General features: G+C 35.8%; 1 protein-coding gene and 2 long non-coding RNA genes across 17 annotated transcripts; 1 reads left to right on the top strand and 2 right to left on the bottom strand.

Annotated features, from left to right (window-relative positions):
- Nucleotides 1–3,055: 3,055 nt before the first annotated feature.
- On the top strand, nucleotides 3,056–8,743 carry LOC125480924 (beta-amyrin synthase-like). Of its 2 annotated transcripts, none has more exons than XM_048592160.1 (12): nucleotides 3,056–3,178; nucleotides 5,096–5,308; nucleotides 5,505–5,690; nucleotides 5,835–6,122; nucleotides 6,251–6,335; nucleotides 6,423–6,589; nucleotides 6,707–7,129; nucleotides 7,227–7,349; nucleotides 7,445–7,600; nucleotides 7,708–8,076; nucleotides 8,168–8,242; nucleotides 8,334–8,743. In XM_048592160.1, the coding sequence occupies exons 1-12, from the start codon at nucleotides 3,080–3,082 to the stop codon at nucleotides 8,541–8,543; spliced, it is 2,394 nt and encodes a 797-aa protein (XP_048448117.1). In that variant the 5' UTR covers nucleotides 3,056–3,079; the 3' UTR covers nucleotides 8,544–8,743. The 2 variants fall into 2 exon arrangements, with proteins under 2 accessions (XP_048448117.1, XP_048448118.1); XM_048592161.1 differs by having other exon boundaries at nucleotides 3,089–3,405.
- On the bottom strand, nucleotides 7,431–13,104 carry LOC125480926. 9 transcript variants are annotated; one of them, XR_007261168.1, is made up of 11 exons: nucleotides 13,056–13,104; nucleotides 12,342–12,442; nucleotides 12,124–12,206; nucleotides 11,837–11,887; nucleotides 11,510–11,580; nucleotides 10,668–10,779; nucleotides 10,032–10,142; nucleotides 9,431–9,498; nucleotides 9,101–9,258; nucleotides 8,777–8,984; nucleotides 7,431–7,566 (listed from the first exon to the last, which is right to left on the bottom strand). It is a non-coding gene; the product is annotated as an uncharacterized LOC125480926 (long non-coding RNA). The 9 variants fall into 9 exon arrangements; XR_007261172.1 differs by lacking the exon at nucleotides 7,431–7,566 and adding an exon at nucleotides 8,389–8,523 and having other exon boundaries at nucleotides 9,820–10,142; XR_007261167.1 differs by lacking the exon at nucleotides 7,431–7,566 and adding an exon at nucleotides 8,389–8,523.
- Nucleotides 13,105–14,249: 1,145 nt separating this feature from the next.
- LOC125480925 lies at nucleotides 14,250–18,550 on the bottom strand. 6 transcript variants are annotated; one of them, XR_007261164.1, is made up of 9 exons: nucleotides 17,895–18,550; nucleotides 17,432–17,799; nucleotides 17,261–17,319; nucleotides 16,761–16,949; nucleotides 16,153–16,244; nucleotides 15,893–16,007; nucleotides 15,187–15,287; nucleotides 14,666–14,813; nucleotides 14,250–14,499 (listed from the first exon to the last, which is right to left on the bottom strand). It is a non-coding gene; the product is annotated as an uncharacterized LOC125480925 (long non-coding RNA). The 6 variants fall into 6 exon arrangements; XR_007261165.1 differs by having other exon boundaries at nucleotides 14,707–14,813; XR_007261162.1 differs by having other exon boundaries at nucleotides 14,250–14,813; nucleotides 17,261–17,353.
- Nucleotides 18,551–18,555: the final 5 nt, after the last annotated feature.

Raw genomic sequence — 18,555 nt, 5'->3', positions numbered from 1 at the left:
GGTTGTCAGAGGTGAAATTTAGGTACAAAGTTAGTATAATAAGACGTTCATGCAATATGGATTGCGTAGTTGCATTATCTGCCAGATGACTAACTTTACCATAGGACATAGCTAGAAATAAATTAATTGAATTGGTCACATGTATAAGGAAAAATTCAAATTCCATTCATTCAATTAATTATCAAGAAATAGTATCTATAAAGTAATTATCCAAAAGTTTAAAACAAAAAACCCAAATAAATAATCCAAATACATAGAAAATTGTTCAAAAAATTAAACCATGAAAAATAGGAGGTTCGACCACTTGTGTGCCATTAATGTGTACAGCCACTAGGGGGAACTTGGCCAACATGTTTAAAAAACTGAGCAAATGCCTCTTGAAAATCATAAATCTCGGTGGTTGTACCTTTGGGATTATCCACTGGTGCAAAGTTTGTCTCAATCTCTAACCACGTGAATGATTCTCATCAATAGCGTCAAAGGAAGCTTAGTAACCGCAGGACCAACGTTCTTTGGACCCACAGTGGTAACACATATCAAGATCAGTAGAAGCTTGATTGGTATAAGCTTTGCACCTATTCTTGAAGTTAGAAGTCTTTAATTGATTAAAGGAACCTTTAGTTCCTTACCGCAATATGGTGACGTTCACGCAATAAGTGATAAGCTTATGTTTATATATATTTTACATCAAATTCACTTGTCTTTTCTTAATTAGTTCCTTATATTTTTGAGCTATGTACTTTGTTTTTGTATTTTGTAGGATTTCTCAAGCAAAGAAAAGAAAAATAGAACAAGTGGGATTTTAAGTAACAAATTTGTCAAAACTACCTGTGTAGATCAGTTGACTTTGGAAGCAAGTTCTGAACAACTCGAATGAATTAGAGAATGATCCTTGTATACTTGGAAAGCTACGGATGTCTATTTTCTGGACCATTTCAGGGATTGTTCATATCATTTTTCTAGAAGAAGTTATGGTTGTTTTAACACTGAAAGGTTCACAAGAGACTGAGCAATTTGTAACTGCAATAAAAGCAATAAACCCAATAAATCTAGCAGCCAAAACTGATGCAGTCAAGAATAAACTAGTTGACACTTATTCAAATATAAAAGGGAATGGAATTAAAGATGAGGATTAAGAGGGAGTAATTGGCATAAAGGCTACCCAAGGAGTTTCAATTTTTTTACCATTTCCTCTCACTTATTGTCATCACTAAATGGCTATTAGTGGGTGAGTTAAGGAGAAGAAAATGATGCAGCAAGAATTGATTTAAAAGTAGTGTTGGGGAAGGAAGGAAAGAGGAAGCCTTAGTTGATTTCTTTTGGTTCTATTTTCTCAAACTCATGTCTAACTTTTGTTTTAAGTTACGGATTGTGTTGCTAAATTTTTAGTAGTTAGGGGCTGTTTTGAAGCCCCGAATATGATTGCAAGTTTGTTATGACATTTCGTTTGATTTACTTTTATGAATGGATGAAAATTGGTTCACTACTTGTCTCATTGATGAATTCTTTATGTGTTTTCTACGGATGCATACTTAGTAAGCATATCTAGGATTCTAATGCTTTGAATATGTGTGTGCATGCCCTTGTCGAATGAGGACCTACATATGTTCTAGAGTGGTACTTGTTAATTGCAATTAACATTTGAATCAATTTCTAGGATAAGTAAGACAACGCCAGTACTTATGATGCCTTGTGATGCCTCAAACTCTTTTCATTCTTAATGATTTCTACTTGTTAAATCTATGAACACGCCATTCTAGATTGCATGCTAGGGACTAAGTTAAGTTGAAAACGCCATTCTCTTAACATACTACATAAGAAAGGGTAATAGGTTGAGTTCTAACATTGAGCTAACTTGAGCATCTTCATCTGGAAATAAAAGGAATTTGAATGAAACATAACATGTTTGCATGATTATTTGGTGGTGGATAACACTTCCCCTAACTCGTTTTCTTAACTTGTGAACTATAATCTATTTTTATTATTTAAAATCTATCTTTGTCCTATTTTTGTTCGATTTAATTTAAATATTAAATCAACTCCAAAATCCCAAAAATTTGTGTGATGTAGCTCTATGTGTCTAGTGTCTTCATATAAAATTTCATGGACTTTAGATAAGTGTAAGTCGGTCTAATAATTATTTTTCGGTGGTTGGTTAGTAAGGACAACAACCGAGTTTTTGTGACATTTTAAGTAAGTAGATAAAACAATCTTCTGCGGGAAAGACCCTTATTTTCATATCTTACAATTGACAAATCTTAGTGTTAATAAGGAAAATCAATAGGGCATTTGTGTGCTACTTTGTGGTGTGCTTTTAATCCCATCAAATTTTTGACGCCGTGTCGCTGGGGATTGTTATTTCTAATTACTTATTTTCCTATTGTTTTATTTTCTTGTCTAATTAGTGTTTTTGTTTTTATTTTTTTTTTCAGGTACTCTTCGTAGTATATACATACTCAAAGGTCCAAGAGCATTGACCTAACTTCCTACGATCCTGAGCTTGAACAAACACTTCGAAAGCTTCGAGAAATCAAAGACATTTCATGACTAGATGATCTTGAGGAAGAGCTTTGTCATTGGACAAAAAGTTCTATTTAATTCTCGCCTTCGATTATTTCCAGGTAAGCTTCGTTCTCGATGGGTTGGTCCATTTGTTATGACAAATATTTTTCCTCATGGTGCAGTGGAAATCCAAAGTGCAAAGACCGGAAACATGTTAAAAGTGAATGGGCATAGACTCAAGCCATATTACGCGTCTTTTGTGGAGCATGATGTGGAGGCTGTATCCCTCGAAGAACCATCTCCCCTTGGATGATTGCTCTTGGTACTATCTGGTTGGGAACGTAAATGAGTAAGCGCTTATTAGGAGACAACCCAATATTTCTATTCATTGTCTTTTTCTGTCATTTTTCAATTTTCCGTTTGCTTTTTTCTGAATTTTCTTTGGTTACACGCACACCCACACAACACATGTAACACGCACAAGATAGGTGATTAAATATAGCTAAAAATGGGGATGATGGCTATTTTTTATTGTCGGCCTCTGTAGGGTATGTGACCATATAAAGTGGGGTTTCCCATGCATCAATCATCACACAGAGACTTAGCATTTGTGCCAAGCAACTCAAGCAAACTCTTTCCCTTCCTTCCTCATCATCGGAGCCAGTTTTTGCAATCCGTGAGTCCTCAAGCTCAAGGGCCAGAGCTTTTTCAGTACTATTTATCTGCAGTTAGCACATGTTAAAAAATATATATCCTAAAGTTTACAATTAGTTCATCATCATCTTCTTCTCTCTCTCTCTCTCTCTCTCTCTCTCTCTCTCGGTCATTACATAGAGATTTTGGGTAGCAAGAGTTCAAATGGATGATTGAGGTTGAGGTATGTATGATCAAGAAGAGCTTTCAGTGAGTTGTAGAACTCGATCAATCTTTTCAATTAAACCTCTTTTATCATAATTTTTCCTTTTTCCTTTTTCCACAAAAAGGCTAAAACGGAAATATAGTTCGAACTCTGACATTTGGGGTAAATATTCACAATCAATACAGCTACAAACCCTAACAGGAGCTCCATCATAGATGGATCAACATTTCATTAGCCTCTTAGATAAATATTTTTCAATCATATTCAACCAATCATAGATGGATCAACATTTCATTAGCCTCTTAGATAAATATTTTTCAATCATATTCAACCAGCTTTGTTCTTTCCTTTCAGAAAAATAAAAACCTACTTGAATATATTTTAAAAAGAAATTAGGTTCTCATCCCTTTTTTTGCTACTCCATTGATTAAAACCCTATTCCTTTTCAATTTGTAATCAAGGTCCTTGAGTATTAATAATATCATTAATTATTTCAATAATAAATATTTTTTACTTTTAAATATATTCCCTTAGTGTTAAAAATGTTACAATTAGTATATTTATATTTATGACTAAATTTTTTATCTTATATTTTTATTTTTAGTTTGTACCCATTTTTAATTTGCAAACCTTTTTTAATTTGTATGAATTTTCTTTTCAGTTATAATTTGTACCCATATATTAATTTCTTTTTGTTACTGTCACGTGACATTGTATAATTAATCAATGATAGAAAAATTACATATGGTATATTTATGTTTTATTGTCATGTCCCCGCCTGGGTCCTCACTACATCCTGGGCTCAACTCCACCATAGCACGATATTGTCTGCTTTGGGCCCCGACTACGCCCTTACAATTTTGTTTCTGAGAACTCACACGAGAACTTTCCAGTGGGTCACCCATCATGGGATTGCTCTCGTGTGAACTCGCTTAACTTGGGAGTTCCTATGAACTCCGAAGCTAGTGAGCTCCCAAAAGGCCTCATGCTAGGTAGAGATGAGAATATACATATAAGGCTCACATGATCCACTCCCCTGGGCGATGTGGGATGTTACATTTATGGCTAAACTTTGTATCATATATTTATATGTTTAGTTTGTACCAACTTTTAATTTGCAACATTTTTTTTTTAATTTGTAGTATTTTCTTTTTAGTTTTTATTTGTACCCATATATTAATTTCTTTTTCCTCCCATATATTTTAAAATTTCATTTGTACTCATAATTTTTTAATCTTTTATTTGGACCCTAATTTATTTATAATGTACTCATTCTTCTTCATTAATGTACCACTTTGTTATATGTGAAATGTACCAATTTTTTTTGTAACCAATTTTTTTAACACTATGAATATATTCTTTTGCCATTTATTATTTCTTAATGTTACATAGTTTTTATCCATTTATTCAATCAAAATGTTTGAATTTTTTTATTGTTGCCATTTATAATACTATTATAATGAGGGATTTTAAATTTATAGGATTATAAATCTAAAAAAATATCAAACAATTAATGTCAAAACTATAAAAATATAAATATTAATAGTAATATAATGAGGTGTACAAAGTTAAGGGACTTTGATCAAACTTTGAATACCATTAAGGTTTTAATCAAAGAGTGTTAGGGACTAGGGACCGCATCCAAAATATCTCGTATTTTAATTACATAGAACTAATTGCTTGGATCTATATTCAAGCCCTTACTAATTAATTTCGTTATGTATTTTTATTAAGTCATCAAAGAAGATGTGGAGGATTAAGTTTGGAGAAGGTGCAAACGACCCCTTGTTGTTCAGCACAAACAACTTCCATGGAAGGCAGACATGGGAGTTCGACCCAGATGCAGGTACCGAGAAGGAGCGAGCAGAAGTTGAAGCTGCTCGTGAGCATTTCTATCAAAATCGCTTCAAGATCACGCCTAGCAGTGACCTCCTATGGCGTTTTCAGGTAATATTAAATGTTTCTAATAAATGAGTTATAGCTACTTATTAATAAAGTGCAGTGTTATTTCTTTTTATATATAAATGATGACAAGATTTAAGCTCTATTCTCGTGTCTAAATTTCAATCCATAATGTAAATATATTGTTGTATTAAAAAAAAATACTAATATTTGTCTAATCTCCTCACCTTCCCAATTGCAGATTTTAAGAGAGAAAAACTTCAAACAAGAAATTCCTCCAGTAAGAATTGGGGAAGGTGAGGAGATTACATATGATCAGGCCACATCTGCATTCAGGAGGGCTGCTACCTTCTGGAATGCCTTGCAATCACCCCATGGACATTGGCCTGCTGAAATTGCTGGCCTAAACTTTTTCTTCCCTCCCTTCGTGAGTAATTTGCTCCTTATTTACCATATAGTAAAAAATTAAGATGTTGCAAGTGATAGTAAAAAAATTGGGTTTTTGGTGCACTTGTATACGATAGCTGACTAATTGTTACTTTATTTTTTCTCCAATGCCAAAAAATTACAGGCCATGGCTGCATACATTTCAGGGTATCTCAATGTTATTTTCTCAGCTGAACACAAGAAGGAAATCTTGCGTTACACATACAACCATCAAAATGAAGATGGTGGGTGGGGATTGCACATATCAGGCCCTAGTATGATGTTTACAACATGCCTTAACTACTGTATGATGCGTATTCTCGGAGAGGGCCCTGATGGTGGGCGTGACAATGCATGCGCAAGGGCACGAAAGTGGATTCTTGATCGTGGTGGTGCTTACTATTCTGCATCATGGGGAAAAACTTGGATGGCGGTACGTATAACATACTTGTTCATTTAAATAAAAGTAGTATTTCATACTGCAAAAGGATGCACACTTAAGGAATGTATCATAAGAGATCATTTTATTGTTCAAATGGTTTAACTTGATTTGTGTTGCAGATTCTTGGTGTGTATGACTGGAAAGGCAGCAACCCAATGCCCCCGGAATTCTGGACTGGGTCTACACTGCTTCCTTTTCATCCATGTAAGTACAATTTTCTTCCACACCCTAGTTTTTTGTTACTCAAAATAGTTACATGTCTTTCTAACTAGTACTACTTCATATCTGCAGCAAAAATGTTCTGCTACTGTAGGTTGACTTACCTACCTATGTCTTACTTTTATGCCACAAGATTTGTTGGCCCGATCACTCCTCTAGTTAAGGAATTGAGACAAGAAATTTACTGTGAACCTTACAGCGAAATCAACTGGCCTAAAGTGCGCCATTGGTGTGCACCGGTGAGTTTACCTCTTTGTCCTTGTAGAGTTCTCGCTATTGTTCAACTTTATTATGTTCTTGAAGAAATTTGTTCACATGCATAAACTAACTGTCCTTTGCATTGTTGACTAATTCAGGACGATAACTACTATCCCCATGGTCGTATACAACGTTTTATGTGGGACAGTTTTTACAATATCGCTGAGCCTCTCCTAAAACGCTGGCCCTTCAAGAAGATCAGAGACAATGCCATTCAATTCACAATCGACCAAATTCATTATGAAGATGAGAACAGTCGCTACATTACAATCGGATGTGTGGAAAAGCCATTAATGATGCTTGCTTGCTGGGCCGAGGATCCTAATGGACAAGCTTTCAAGAAGCATCTTGCTAGAGCTACCGATTATATCTGGCTTGGAGAGGATGGAATCAAGATGCAGAGTTTTGGAAGCCAGTCATGGGATTGTGCTCTTGCGATTCAAGCTTTACTTGCTGGCAATCTAAATACGGAAATGGCACCTACCCTTAAGAAAGCACACGAATTTCTCAAGATATCTCAGGTACATATTCAAGTCATGGTAACTGTCTTTGACATACTCAAATGTGTTGACATTTTCAGTTGACCTAAAAGTACACATCCTATATGTAACATTGTAGGTGAGGGTGAATACTTCTGGTGACTACCTAGCTCACTTCCGTCACATTTCTAAGGGCGCGTGGACATTGTCTGACCGAGACCATGGATGGCAAGTGTCGGATTGTACCGCAGAAGCACTGACGGTGAGTGATTTTACTCGTGCACTTAACTCAAGTTGAAGATTGTGCCTCTCATCTATGATGAAAATGTTGCTAACTTGTAACATGTTTTGTTTTAGTGTTGCTGCATTTTCGCAAATATGTCACCAGAACTTGTTGGTGAGCCAATGGAAGCTGAGTGTATGTATGATGCTGTCAATGTCATCTTGAGTCTTCAGAATCCAAATGGTGGTGTATCACCCTGGGAGCCAACAGGAGCACCAAAATGGTTAGAGGTAATAAAAATTGAAAATCTTATACTTTTTTTTCGAAGAATTTAAAAGATTTCATCATTTCACTATGTCTCATAACTTGCATATACTAAATTGTTTTCCCTCTTCAGTGGCTCAACCCTGTGGAGTTTCTTGAGGACGTTATCATTGAGTATGAGTACATCGAATGCACTTCATCTTCGATCCAGGCCTTGACTTTGTTTAGGAAGTTGTACCCTAGCCATAAAAGGAAGGAGATTAACAATTTCATGACAAGGGCAGCAGACTACATTGAAGACATACAGTACCCTAATGGCTCATGGTATGGAAACTGGGGAATCTGCTTTGTGTATGGTACATGGTTCGCAATCAAAGGACTGGAGGCTGCTGGTAGGACATATAATAACTGCAAGGCAGTGCGCAAAGGTGTTGACTTTTTGCTCAAAACACAAAGGGCAGATGGTGGCTGGGGAGAGCACTACACCTCATGCACAAATAAGGTACCAATCAAGTTCATTAGTAACGAAAATGTAACATTTTTGACCTCAAAGAAAGCATAATCCTAATATTTTACTTGTTCTACGTCCTTAGAAATATACAGCTCAAAATAGCACAAATTTGATCCAAACTGCACTTGGATTAATGGGTCTGATTCATGGTCGACAGGTCAGTATATGATTTAAACATTTCAGAGGTGTTCTGTTTTACAATTTCCTCCAAACATAAATTTCTAAATGATATTTTTTCTTTGTTATAGGCTGAGAGAGATCCAACTCCTATTCACCGTGCTGCTGCAGCGTTAATGAATGGTCAATTGGATGATGGCGATTTCCCACAACAGGAACTGATGGGAGTTTTTATGAGGAATGCTATGTTGCACTATGCAGCATACAGAAACATCTTCCCATTGTGGGCTCTTGGAGAATATCGCACGCTGGTTTCATTGCCTATAAAAAAGATTGCTTGAGCCTTGGATCACAAGCTAAAGGAAATTCATTGGACTTTCCAATGCAACCAAAACCAATGAAACCTAGTTCTTGGTTGTGTCAATTTTTTTTCCTTTCGTCTTTTATGTCTGTAGAGTTGATGAACTTGTAACCGCTAAAGAATGAAATCTATGCAAATATATATATATATATATATATATATATCTATATTTTACTTAAACACACATATTTCATGCATTGCGAAATGTCATACCTCATACAAACTAAAGGAATATGAGGCTTCCTTGAAAATCTGTTACATTTTAGTACTTTCTGCTCTCCAACTTGATTCACTCCCCATTGAAACGCCGTAAGAAATGGGCAGTGATTAAATATATAACCAAATTCCATTTCACACTATATGAATCTTCATTCGATGCCGACTTTTTACTCTTACAGAACCTGAAGGGTTTATTCTACTTCTGTAATTGAATGTCAAGGAAGGAAGTCCACGTCAGATACAATAAGCGTTCTTTGTTATGCAATAGCAAATTCGGAATCTGGTATCTAAACTAAAGAAAAGAAGAAGAAACATAACCTTCTATTTAACGGTGTGCTTACTGCAAGTGCTTAGCCTTTTGTTAACCTTTACTTCCATTTTTGTAATATATTGCAGTATTCTGCAAGAGCCCAAATTGGAAAAGTATTCCTGAATGCCGCGTAGTAGCAATTCCTCGAGAAAACTCCTACCACTTCCTGCCATGAGGTAAAAAAACAGAAAGGATGAGTGACCTGCAGCTACTACTTCCTAGTACTTATTAACCAAGGGCTATCGCTTTTATATTCCCCTGCTGCAGAATATATGGTATTCAAGACTGCTACCCTGCTGAGGGAATTTACCATTTTCCAATTGAGAATTGAAATGTACCTTGATCCATCAGTGTTTTGTATGTTGATCCATCAGTGTTTTGTACGTCTTCGATGTATGCTGCAGCACTAGTGATGATATATAACCGTTAAATAATAGATGTATTAAGTAAATGTACCAATTCTGACAAAACACATGAATTTATTAATTAGTCATTCTTATGCGCGCTTATAAAAAACTAGTTAAATAGATAACACTGGAAAAATTGCCCACGCTTCGCTACAGGTTTTGGAACTATTATCCACAACAGGCATGAATAATTTGCATAGAAAGGTGCACTACAAAGTATTAGTCAGCTCATGCAATACATACAAATTTTCAAGCTATTATCCACAACAGGCATGAATAAAGTGCACAAAAAAATATTAGTCAGCTCATGCATAACATACAAATTTTCAAGCTTTGAATTGCCTTGCTCGCAAGTCAGTATTCTGTTCTGTTTACAACCATTGAACTTATTGTGTGAATCCAAAGTAGAAAAGCCAAGAAGACATTCACAAACCCAAATCAAACTCACCAAATCTGACATTAAAGAATAAATTATATAAAGTGACATATTGAAAGAAACTCAAAAGAGATTAGAAAGAAAAAGAGATTGCACCGGAGGAAGTGGGAAATCGAGGAGAGACGAAGGTGTAGAGGTCAATGGAGAAAGCCACTGCCAAGAAACCCAAGCTTAAATAAGCCCTCTTTGATGCGACGGAGCAACATGCTAGGCAATACAGAAAACAAATGGAACCAAACTTTAACCAAACAAAAGGAATAAGCAATTATTAAAATATTAGATACATTAGATGAAACAATTTAATAAAACTCCAGGAATTATTTGTTAAGACACATGAAATTCCCTATTTAAGATTCTAGATAGAATGGAAAAAACGTAATTGAACTAACGATTAAGAATTGAAGTTACTTTTGTTAACATAATAACATTTATTTGCAGGGGATTGATATCGTTTATATTTTATTGCATCAATGTATATAGGGCTTGTCACTTTATAATGAGTTACACTACAGTCTCCTTCGATTTTACATGTATATATTTTGGTGAGAGATACAAATAAGGATAACTTGGTACGAAAACACAATACGACATCTTTTAACATAAAAAATTAAAAGCGAAAACAAAAATGGCAAAGATAAAAATCAAAATCCAATTAAATAATCGAAGAAAACAATAGAAATATCCATCAAGAATTTAAAAAAAATAAATTAAAAAAGGGGATTTGCAGCTGACCCAGTTAGAAGACGGTATGTGCCTCTCAATTGCTTCACACCAATCCGACTCTTCAACTTCAAATGGGGAAATAACAAATCAATTTGGTTCAATCGAGTGAAATCACATTGTTCTGGAAATGATAAAAGTCATTCATGTAAGAGATATTCACATATTCCCTTCATACCCACAATGGACTTGTTTGCACGACGACAAATTATTTAAGCATTTTTAAACAAATCCAGAATGACACATCTTTCTCTAACAATAAAACGCAATTGCATTGTCTCTCTTTCTAGAAAATATAAAAAGTTTCAAATTCATGCACACAGAGAGAGTACTTTAAACTTTTGTTTTATATAACATGAGATGTGGATAATATTATTTATCCAAAAAAATATGTACAATTTTCTTAAGTTCTTCGATTTAAAAATCTCAATTTCACAAACATGGCAGAATTTTAATGATCTACAATATACAGAAAAACAGTATTATCCAGCATAGAATAGAGCAGAAGAAACTATAAAAAAATATCTAGCATTACATCTTAGGTATATTTATGAAACACAGATTTGATGTGTGTGTAAGTAAATCTTTTAGGGTTGTCAATTGGCTAAAAAATATATTGGAAAATAATCAAAAGAAAACACTTTTAGTTGGTTATAAATATTTACCAAGGTCTGTTCAGCAATAAAACTCAGTTCATGTGGAATTGGGGGAAAGAAAAGGTTCAAAACTCTAATCATCCAAATAGAACCTATTATGTTAAAATGGTTCTTGAATAAGGTCAGCAGTGGTATTTGCAAAGAAACAACGATGTTAACTCTCATGTATACATTCACCAATTAGATTCGATTGAATACCATTTTCTCGGGATGTAGAGCTCGGTGATGATTGACTCCTCGTTTTGCATCTTGTCGATTAAGATTATAACCTAGAAACCAAAATCAAACAACCATAGAAACATATATGAGAAATTACACGAATCGGCAAGGATTTTAAAGATTCGGAATGTAATGAAGAGAGAAAAACATGCTTATATGACTAACATGATTAAAGAAATTGCAAAAAACAACAAATGGGGAAAATTACAGAACATGGGCATTTCCTAAAACTCCCATCATGTTTTCCTTCCAAATTTTTTTGGGCATACAAAATGAAGCTTATGGAATGAACAGTAAGATTATTACCTTTGCCAGACCCAAAGTGGTTGCAAAAGCTTGAAAAACCACATGCCAATCCTACCAAAGTCGAATCGACAACCGAAAGGAAACCCATTAAACCCACATTCCAATTCAACCAAAATTCAAACTTCACCTCAAATTAGATCAACAGAAAGAGAAATAGGGGAAAACCCAAATGCAATAGGATAGAAAAACAGGGGAGAGGGAGAGAGGGAGGGAGGGAGAGAGAGAGAGAGAGAGAGAGAGAGAGAGAGAGACAGAGAGACAGAGAGACAGAGGAAAAGGGAGATTACAATGAGTGAGTGGGCAAAATTTGAAAGCTTCGGTGAACTCGTGGCTCCCCTACGACTCGTTGCATCAATAGGATTAGATGATTCTGGAAATTAAAAAAAATTACTGAACGACCATAAATTCAATTAAATAAAATTTTAAGAATTTCGTAAAATCCTGGAACGAATGCTCACAAAAGATGAATAAGATATAAATTTAAACAACAAAAATATAAAAATACCTCAATAGAACAGATGGGCAATAGTTATAAACTATTGGCCTGGAAATAGTTGACAAACCACAACCCCATGTCCATGATGTCAACACTGTCGATGTCATCACCTGAAAAGGTATGTAATATATGTTTGTTAATTTCTACAACTAAAATAAAAAACCAACATACTTACTCATGTGTTATGTTTTGTGAAAATCCAAATGAAAATGTATTAAAAAAATAATAATAATTATACAGTAGCAACTCTTCATAGAATTCTTCTTCTATCTCCTCCACTTTTTGACCATGATGTCTGCTTCCATATATTAGGTAAACAACACATGAATACATTTAGGATAGAAAATAAACGTTTATTTTAACCCTGCACCAATCAGCTAAATTTCGCAGTAAGCACAACATTTTCATTCCCTACTTAACAGTGAATTAACTATCTACCACTGCCAGATAAATAAGCATTGCTCTTAAAATGATACTTATTAAACTTAACCTTCTTCTTAATTAACACAAAACCGCAGATAATCACCCAAACCAAACTGTTATTCAGTATATAAAGCAAATTACAAACACTTGGAACAAACTTTTCAAATTATAAGATCTAATTATGCAATTTCAACTCGATTTTCCTCCGACACAATCAAATTTCACACAACTAAACACAAAACGCATCAAATTTGAGGGCTTAAGAACAGCATTACGTGCAAAAACTGAAATTTCAATCACCTCGGGCAATCAGAAGCAGAAGGAAGAAGGCCGAGCAATCTGGCACACCTAAAGGAGTTCAGAATCTTCTTGCCGACCTTTGACAAATCCATCACACCCCCTTAATAGGGAACCAAAAACGAAACCCCAGAGCTCTCAGTGCCCTCGCTCAAATCGCCATTGAACACAAACGGATTCGCCAAAACACTGCCGAAGGGAGACAGATTCAGCTGCATTTCAATTCGAAACATGGAAAATGACTAACCCAATTTTCAATCACTTAAAAGTAGATCGAGTGAGAGAGAAAGTATACTGTCGTAATAAAAAAAATCAAGCAATCATGATTTTCTATCAGAGCAACCAGGAAGAGAATAAAATCCCCTAAAATCCCCAAGAGCAGAGAAAGAACTCACCGAAATTGAATCGAATGGAGAGAATGAACCATTGATGAGGAAAGTGGCAAACCAAGGAGAGGGGTGACGTATGAGTGAGTTTTGGGCTGTGGGTTTCGGATTTCTCGTTCAGGGGAAATGGGGAGGATTCTAGGGTTTGGGGAAGCAAAGAGCAGGGAGAAATAAGGAGGAGCCCTCCAGATACGCAAAAAACGAAACGATTTCTAGGGTTTGATGGGGTGTTCAGGCTGTCGGACTTGCTGGGGAATTTTTTTTTTTTCGAAGCTATGGCTGTAAAATGGAGGCGCGGCTAGGGTTTTTTTTTTTTCTTTCATTCATTTGCAGAAAGGTGAGAGAGAGCAGAGAGTTCTCGAGGGGTAGGAGGCTTCCACAGCTGCAAGGGTTGGAGAAAATGAAACAATGGCACAAACGTAATTAACTTAAAATTGAGGGCCCACATCCCCTCACCAAATCCCACGCACAGCCGTCGATCCCATGAATGCATCCCGATGTAGTGGTCAGCCCAACACGTGCATAGCAGGGCACCCAAATCCCACGGGCAAAATTACCCTCCTATCTTTTCATAATTACCCTCCAACCCAACCCTAAAACAGATGGCTTTCTTGCAAATAAGGCGAAATCGAGGGGGATTTTTTTTACTGTAGCCATGAACAGGCCAATTCCCCTCCAACTTGAGAATAGATTACTAGAAAATATGCCCATGCATTGCTGCGGGACTTGAATGCACAAGCCTTAACTGCATGAATAAGACACATTTAACCTGAATAAATTAAACATAACCATAAATGAATAGAGGAATAGATGAGTGAAATGGATCGGTAAGATAAGCAGCTTGGTTTTTATATACATTCAACATAGCTGATATGAAAAGACATTGTACAATTAACAGGACAAAATTGAACGTTCTTGATTACACAAGATGTGGTTGCAAAAAATCCTCTGTTTCCATAAGAAACAGAAGCAACCAATTTACATGATAAGAACCGTAAATTGGCATCGCGCCAAAAGGGGATCGACTAAACCAGGTTGAATCAGAGAACTACTTCAAAGTTCTGATAGAAGTAAAAAATCAAATGAGCTACAGGCTTAAGGTCATAACCACAGATGAATGAAGGGCTATTAACTTAACTTTAGAAATAACCGTCAGTCCCTAGCTATTATGCATGCCACTAATGAAAGGAGGGATCATTTATAAAGGTACCTGGAATTCACCAATACCAGGATATTTCCAACCATGCCGTTCAGGATAAGAAGGATACCGTAGCTCTCCACACAGACCTAATCCAACTTCAATTTCTGATATTATTCCTTCCTCAAAAAAATCATCAAATTCAACTCTGAATCTCCTCGTGTCGTCAAAGTAAACCTGCATTGGTTCCATTATAATATAACAGAATAGAAACTCTCAGCATTAAACAGTACGAATGCGTAGGGTCTGATTCTTAGAGCATACAAAAGGAAAATTCTTCCATTTTCTTCCGAGTCTCACCGATTAAAACTTTCACCCAAAAAAACACTCTCTGATCAAACAAAAACTCCAATACCAATTCAATGATTGATTCAACAGGTTTATACCATAAAGAAAATAACGATACAGTATGGATACCTAGTCTTTTTTTGGGGGAAAAGAATCTTGTTTTATACCAGTTGGAAAACAATGCTTTTGTTTGATACAATCTGGTCTCGGTTAAAATCTAGCATCATTTACAGAAAGGGGAAAAAAAGTAGTAGTAATCTACCCATAATATGCTGCAACATGCTTGCATTTCTCCGCACCAAGTTCCCAAGGAACACCAACCTGTGGTTAATCATGTTAGCATCCAGAATCACAACCCTGGGCCTGATAAATAAAGCCAACCAGATACTCGAGATCAAAAAAGGTGAAACTACATGCATAGAGAAATATAAATAAGATAAAAGTCAATTCTTTGCAAAACCAACAATTGCATTTACCAAACAATGAACTAAAAATAAAACCCAACAACCAAAAAAGAGGAGCATGTGCAAAAGCAGTCATGTAAGAGTTCAGTTCGAAATTTCAGATTAACCCATTACATCATTTCTATAAAAAATATTCCAATTATGGCATTATCATTGAGCAAAATTAACATGTTGGCAGAAAAACAAATCTTATGAAAATGGTGTGTGGATTTATAGTTAACCAAAGCGTTACTGGTACAAAATATAATCACCTACACCTAATCATCTTATATTAAGAAGACATCATACAATAACAATGAATGTTTTACACTGTGCAAGTGAAGCAGCTTTCATTTGCCAATTTCTCAAGTGATAATGCAAGCTCCATTGCTGGATAAAAAAATAAGGACCGAGAAGACATCCAATCCAATGCAGACAGCAGATAAAATTGAACCCAAAAGGGAAAAGCCACTCTAACAAATAGATACATATAAAGAGTCGTTTGGGATATAGATATGGGTGTACCTGGAAGAATAGAGACGCACTGAGTCAGAGAGAGTAAAGAGAGATAGTTGAATTTCGGAGGAATACTGGACAACGACGAACTGCTCAACCATAGCTGTTGGTGGCAGTGATTCTGCTGCGAGAGACAGTTTGAAAAAAAGTATTCAATAAATCTTACATAACTAATAAAATTCAGTCATGAGCTTCGAATCATTGGCATTTCAATTTTAAGATAGTATTAACTGTTTACAAAATTAGAAGCAGCTGATGGCATAGCATACCGGTTTCAAGTATGCTAAAGTTAGACATAATCTTCGGTATTTAGAGGTGTTTTCTTTTCTGAATCTTTCCTGCAACAGATCACAGCTGGTTTCTACAAATTTTGAAAACCAAAGCTGTTAGTATGGATGTCTGTTAAATTTAATCTTGTAACGGTAGGACGTATAAGAAAACAAAGTGAAGGTGCATATATAATCCATGTTTCCCTCTTTTTCATCTACTCTATCAGATAAATGTGAGTGCTAAATGAGTGCATTTAAATTAAAAAGAGTTGACAGAGGCATAATTGGAGAAAGAAAAGGTCTTTATATCAATAAAAAAAAATTCTTCATAGTTGGACATAGAAAATGAAGAAAATGATTGGATGAAACAAAGAAAGGCCCTTAAAATTTAGACAGAGGCATTCTCAGCAAGTTAGAAAAACAGAGGCATTCCCAAACAGAAGATACAATATGCAGTAAAAGGAAAATATTACCTGAGGAGGAAAAATAAAAAGCAAAAAGTAAAAAAATTGTAAACCTCAGTAGCAATATAGAATGCATATGAATGAAGCATTTTTTTTTTTCAAATGAAAACTTGTAAGAAAATAAGAAAACCAAGTGAATAATACTTGAATCAAGAAAGTCCCCAACGCAGCACAGGGGCCATCTTCACTGATAGCACCAATCCAGAACTTTAAAGCAGCACAGTCCAACAAAAGCAAATCCATATACAACTGAACAATTATCCGCCTCATGTAGTGAACAAACATGCTTTCCAGCTGATACTCGTACATGCTTACCCTAACTTTTCTCATGACCTGGTTAAAAAGAAAATAGCAATCATGACTAAGAAAAAGGGAATCAAGTTTTGAAATATTTCTAAAGATGTTATAAGAATGAGCCCAAAATAAAGATTTCAAAGCGCATAAAGTTCATGCAGAAGTGAAATAACTGTCCATTCCTAAGCTGCTTCTTGCTATTAGAAGTATGTAACAGGCATGTACTCACAGATATACTTACAATGAAGTTATGCAGAAGCAAGTGTTAAATGGACATTTATTTGTTAAAGACACATATGATGTATATACGAAACACATTTGTGCAATCGAACGTTTTCATAAAAGATAACCTCAACGTGAGCTTCAGAGCTTGTGTCATTGGCAAACTGGATAAGGGCAAGCTCCAGATCTGATTTTGTAACACGGCATTCAGTCAAAACTGGCTGCAAAACATCAGTAGAGATAACGAAAATGATAAAAACTCTAGAAAATTTAAACAAAATTTTAAAACTTTAACTCACAGGAAGCTCTGTAACCAGTTGCACTGGCTGCCCAGTTCACAATTGTGAAGTCTGAAGAGAACCCAAAACTTGAATAATGGAATCTTGAGTTTTCTCGCAGTGGTAGATTTTCCATAGCTGATTTTAGTAACCCCAAATCAATTTAAAAAAATAAATAGATTTAAATTCCAAATTGGGCATGAAATTACTTGCCTTGAGTAGGGAGGGTTTTACAAAACGCCACCTTTGGAAACCCAGCCTTTGAGCGGCTGCGGCGGCTGGTGTGGCAGAGAGAGAGAGTTTGAGAAGCAGCGATTAATTTTTTGGATGAGAGAAACGAAATGAAGCAGAAGACTCGAGAAGAGGCATCTTCAACGATGATGAACGCTCTATAAACAAAATCCCCAAAATCACAAAAAAGAAATTCAAACAAAACAAAAAGGAAATTAAGAGAGAAACGGAGAAGAGAGAGAGATCGGAGTACCGTTAGTTAAAGAGTGGACGGGGTCGGTTCTCCGAGCACTGTAATCCCTGAAGATCTCTTCCGCCGTTGGCGGACTCGAGTCCATCTCCCTGCTCGTCTCCTTCATCTCACCGAAGCTCTCGAGTTACAGAAATAGAGGCCAGTTTGTGTGGTTTTGGTTTTAGGAAGCAGGAGCCGATGCTATTCCAGAGATGGAGTTGTGGCTGCTAGGGTTTGAGAAGGACAGAAACAGGAAGAGCAAGATATGAGAGGAGAGCGCACGCGTGTAACCCATCAATCCGTGCTAAACCAAACGGACAAAATTACCCTCTAAACTTTTAAGAGCTATCCTCCCATCCCAGCCCCCATTTGGCTGGTATTGTTGTAAATAGCATGAAATCGAGTGGCTCCGTGCTAAACCATATGGACAAAATCACCCTCTGAACTTTTGAGAATTACCCTCCCAACCCAGCCTAATTTGGTTGGTATTGTTGCAAATAAGGTGAAATCGAGGGGCATTTGTTTGACTGTGGCCATGAACATGCCAATTCCCCTCCAACTTTATAATAGATAACTAGAAAATTGTTCGCACGCTACTGCGGGGTTTTGAAATCGTAATGCAAGACAAGCATGAATCATTCTAATAGAAAAAGACACAAATTATTGATGATGGCATGTCTCA

This window comes from the organism of the source record quoted next, unplaced genomic scaffold (genome assembly GCF_019419815.1).
Source record: "Pyrus x bretschneideri cultivar Hongxiangsu unplaced genomic scaffold, Pyrus_bretschneideri_v1 Contig37, whole genome shotgun sequence".
Lineage (NCBI taxonomy): Eukaryota > Viridiplantae > Streptophyta > Magnoliopsida > Rosales > Rosaceae > Pyrus > Pyrus x bretschneideri.
The sequence above is the reverse complement of the archived record's forward strand: the minus strand, read 5'-3'. Positions and strand labels throughout refer to the sequence as shown.

What these genes read in the sequence shown, in the direction of transcription:
- LOC125480924 (XM_048592160.1), top strand. Translation starts at nt 3,080, where the DNA reads ATGCATCAATCATCACACAGAGACTTAGCATTTGTGCCAAGCAACTCA. An exon ending in GGAGCCAGTTTTTGCAATCC is followed by an intron (nt 3,179 to 5,095) that starts GTGAGTCCTCAA and finishes ATTTTTATTAAG; the next exon opens with TCATCAAAGAAGATGTGGAG. An exon ending in ACACCTCATGCACAAATAAG is followed by an intron (nt 8,077 to 8,167) that starts GTACCAATCAAG and finishes CTACGTCCTTAG; the next exon opens with AAATATACAGCTCAAAATAG.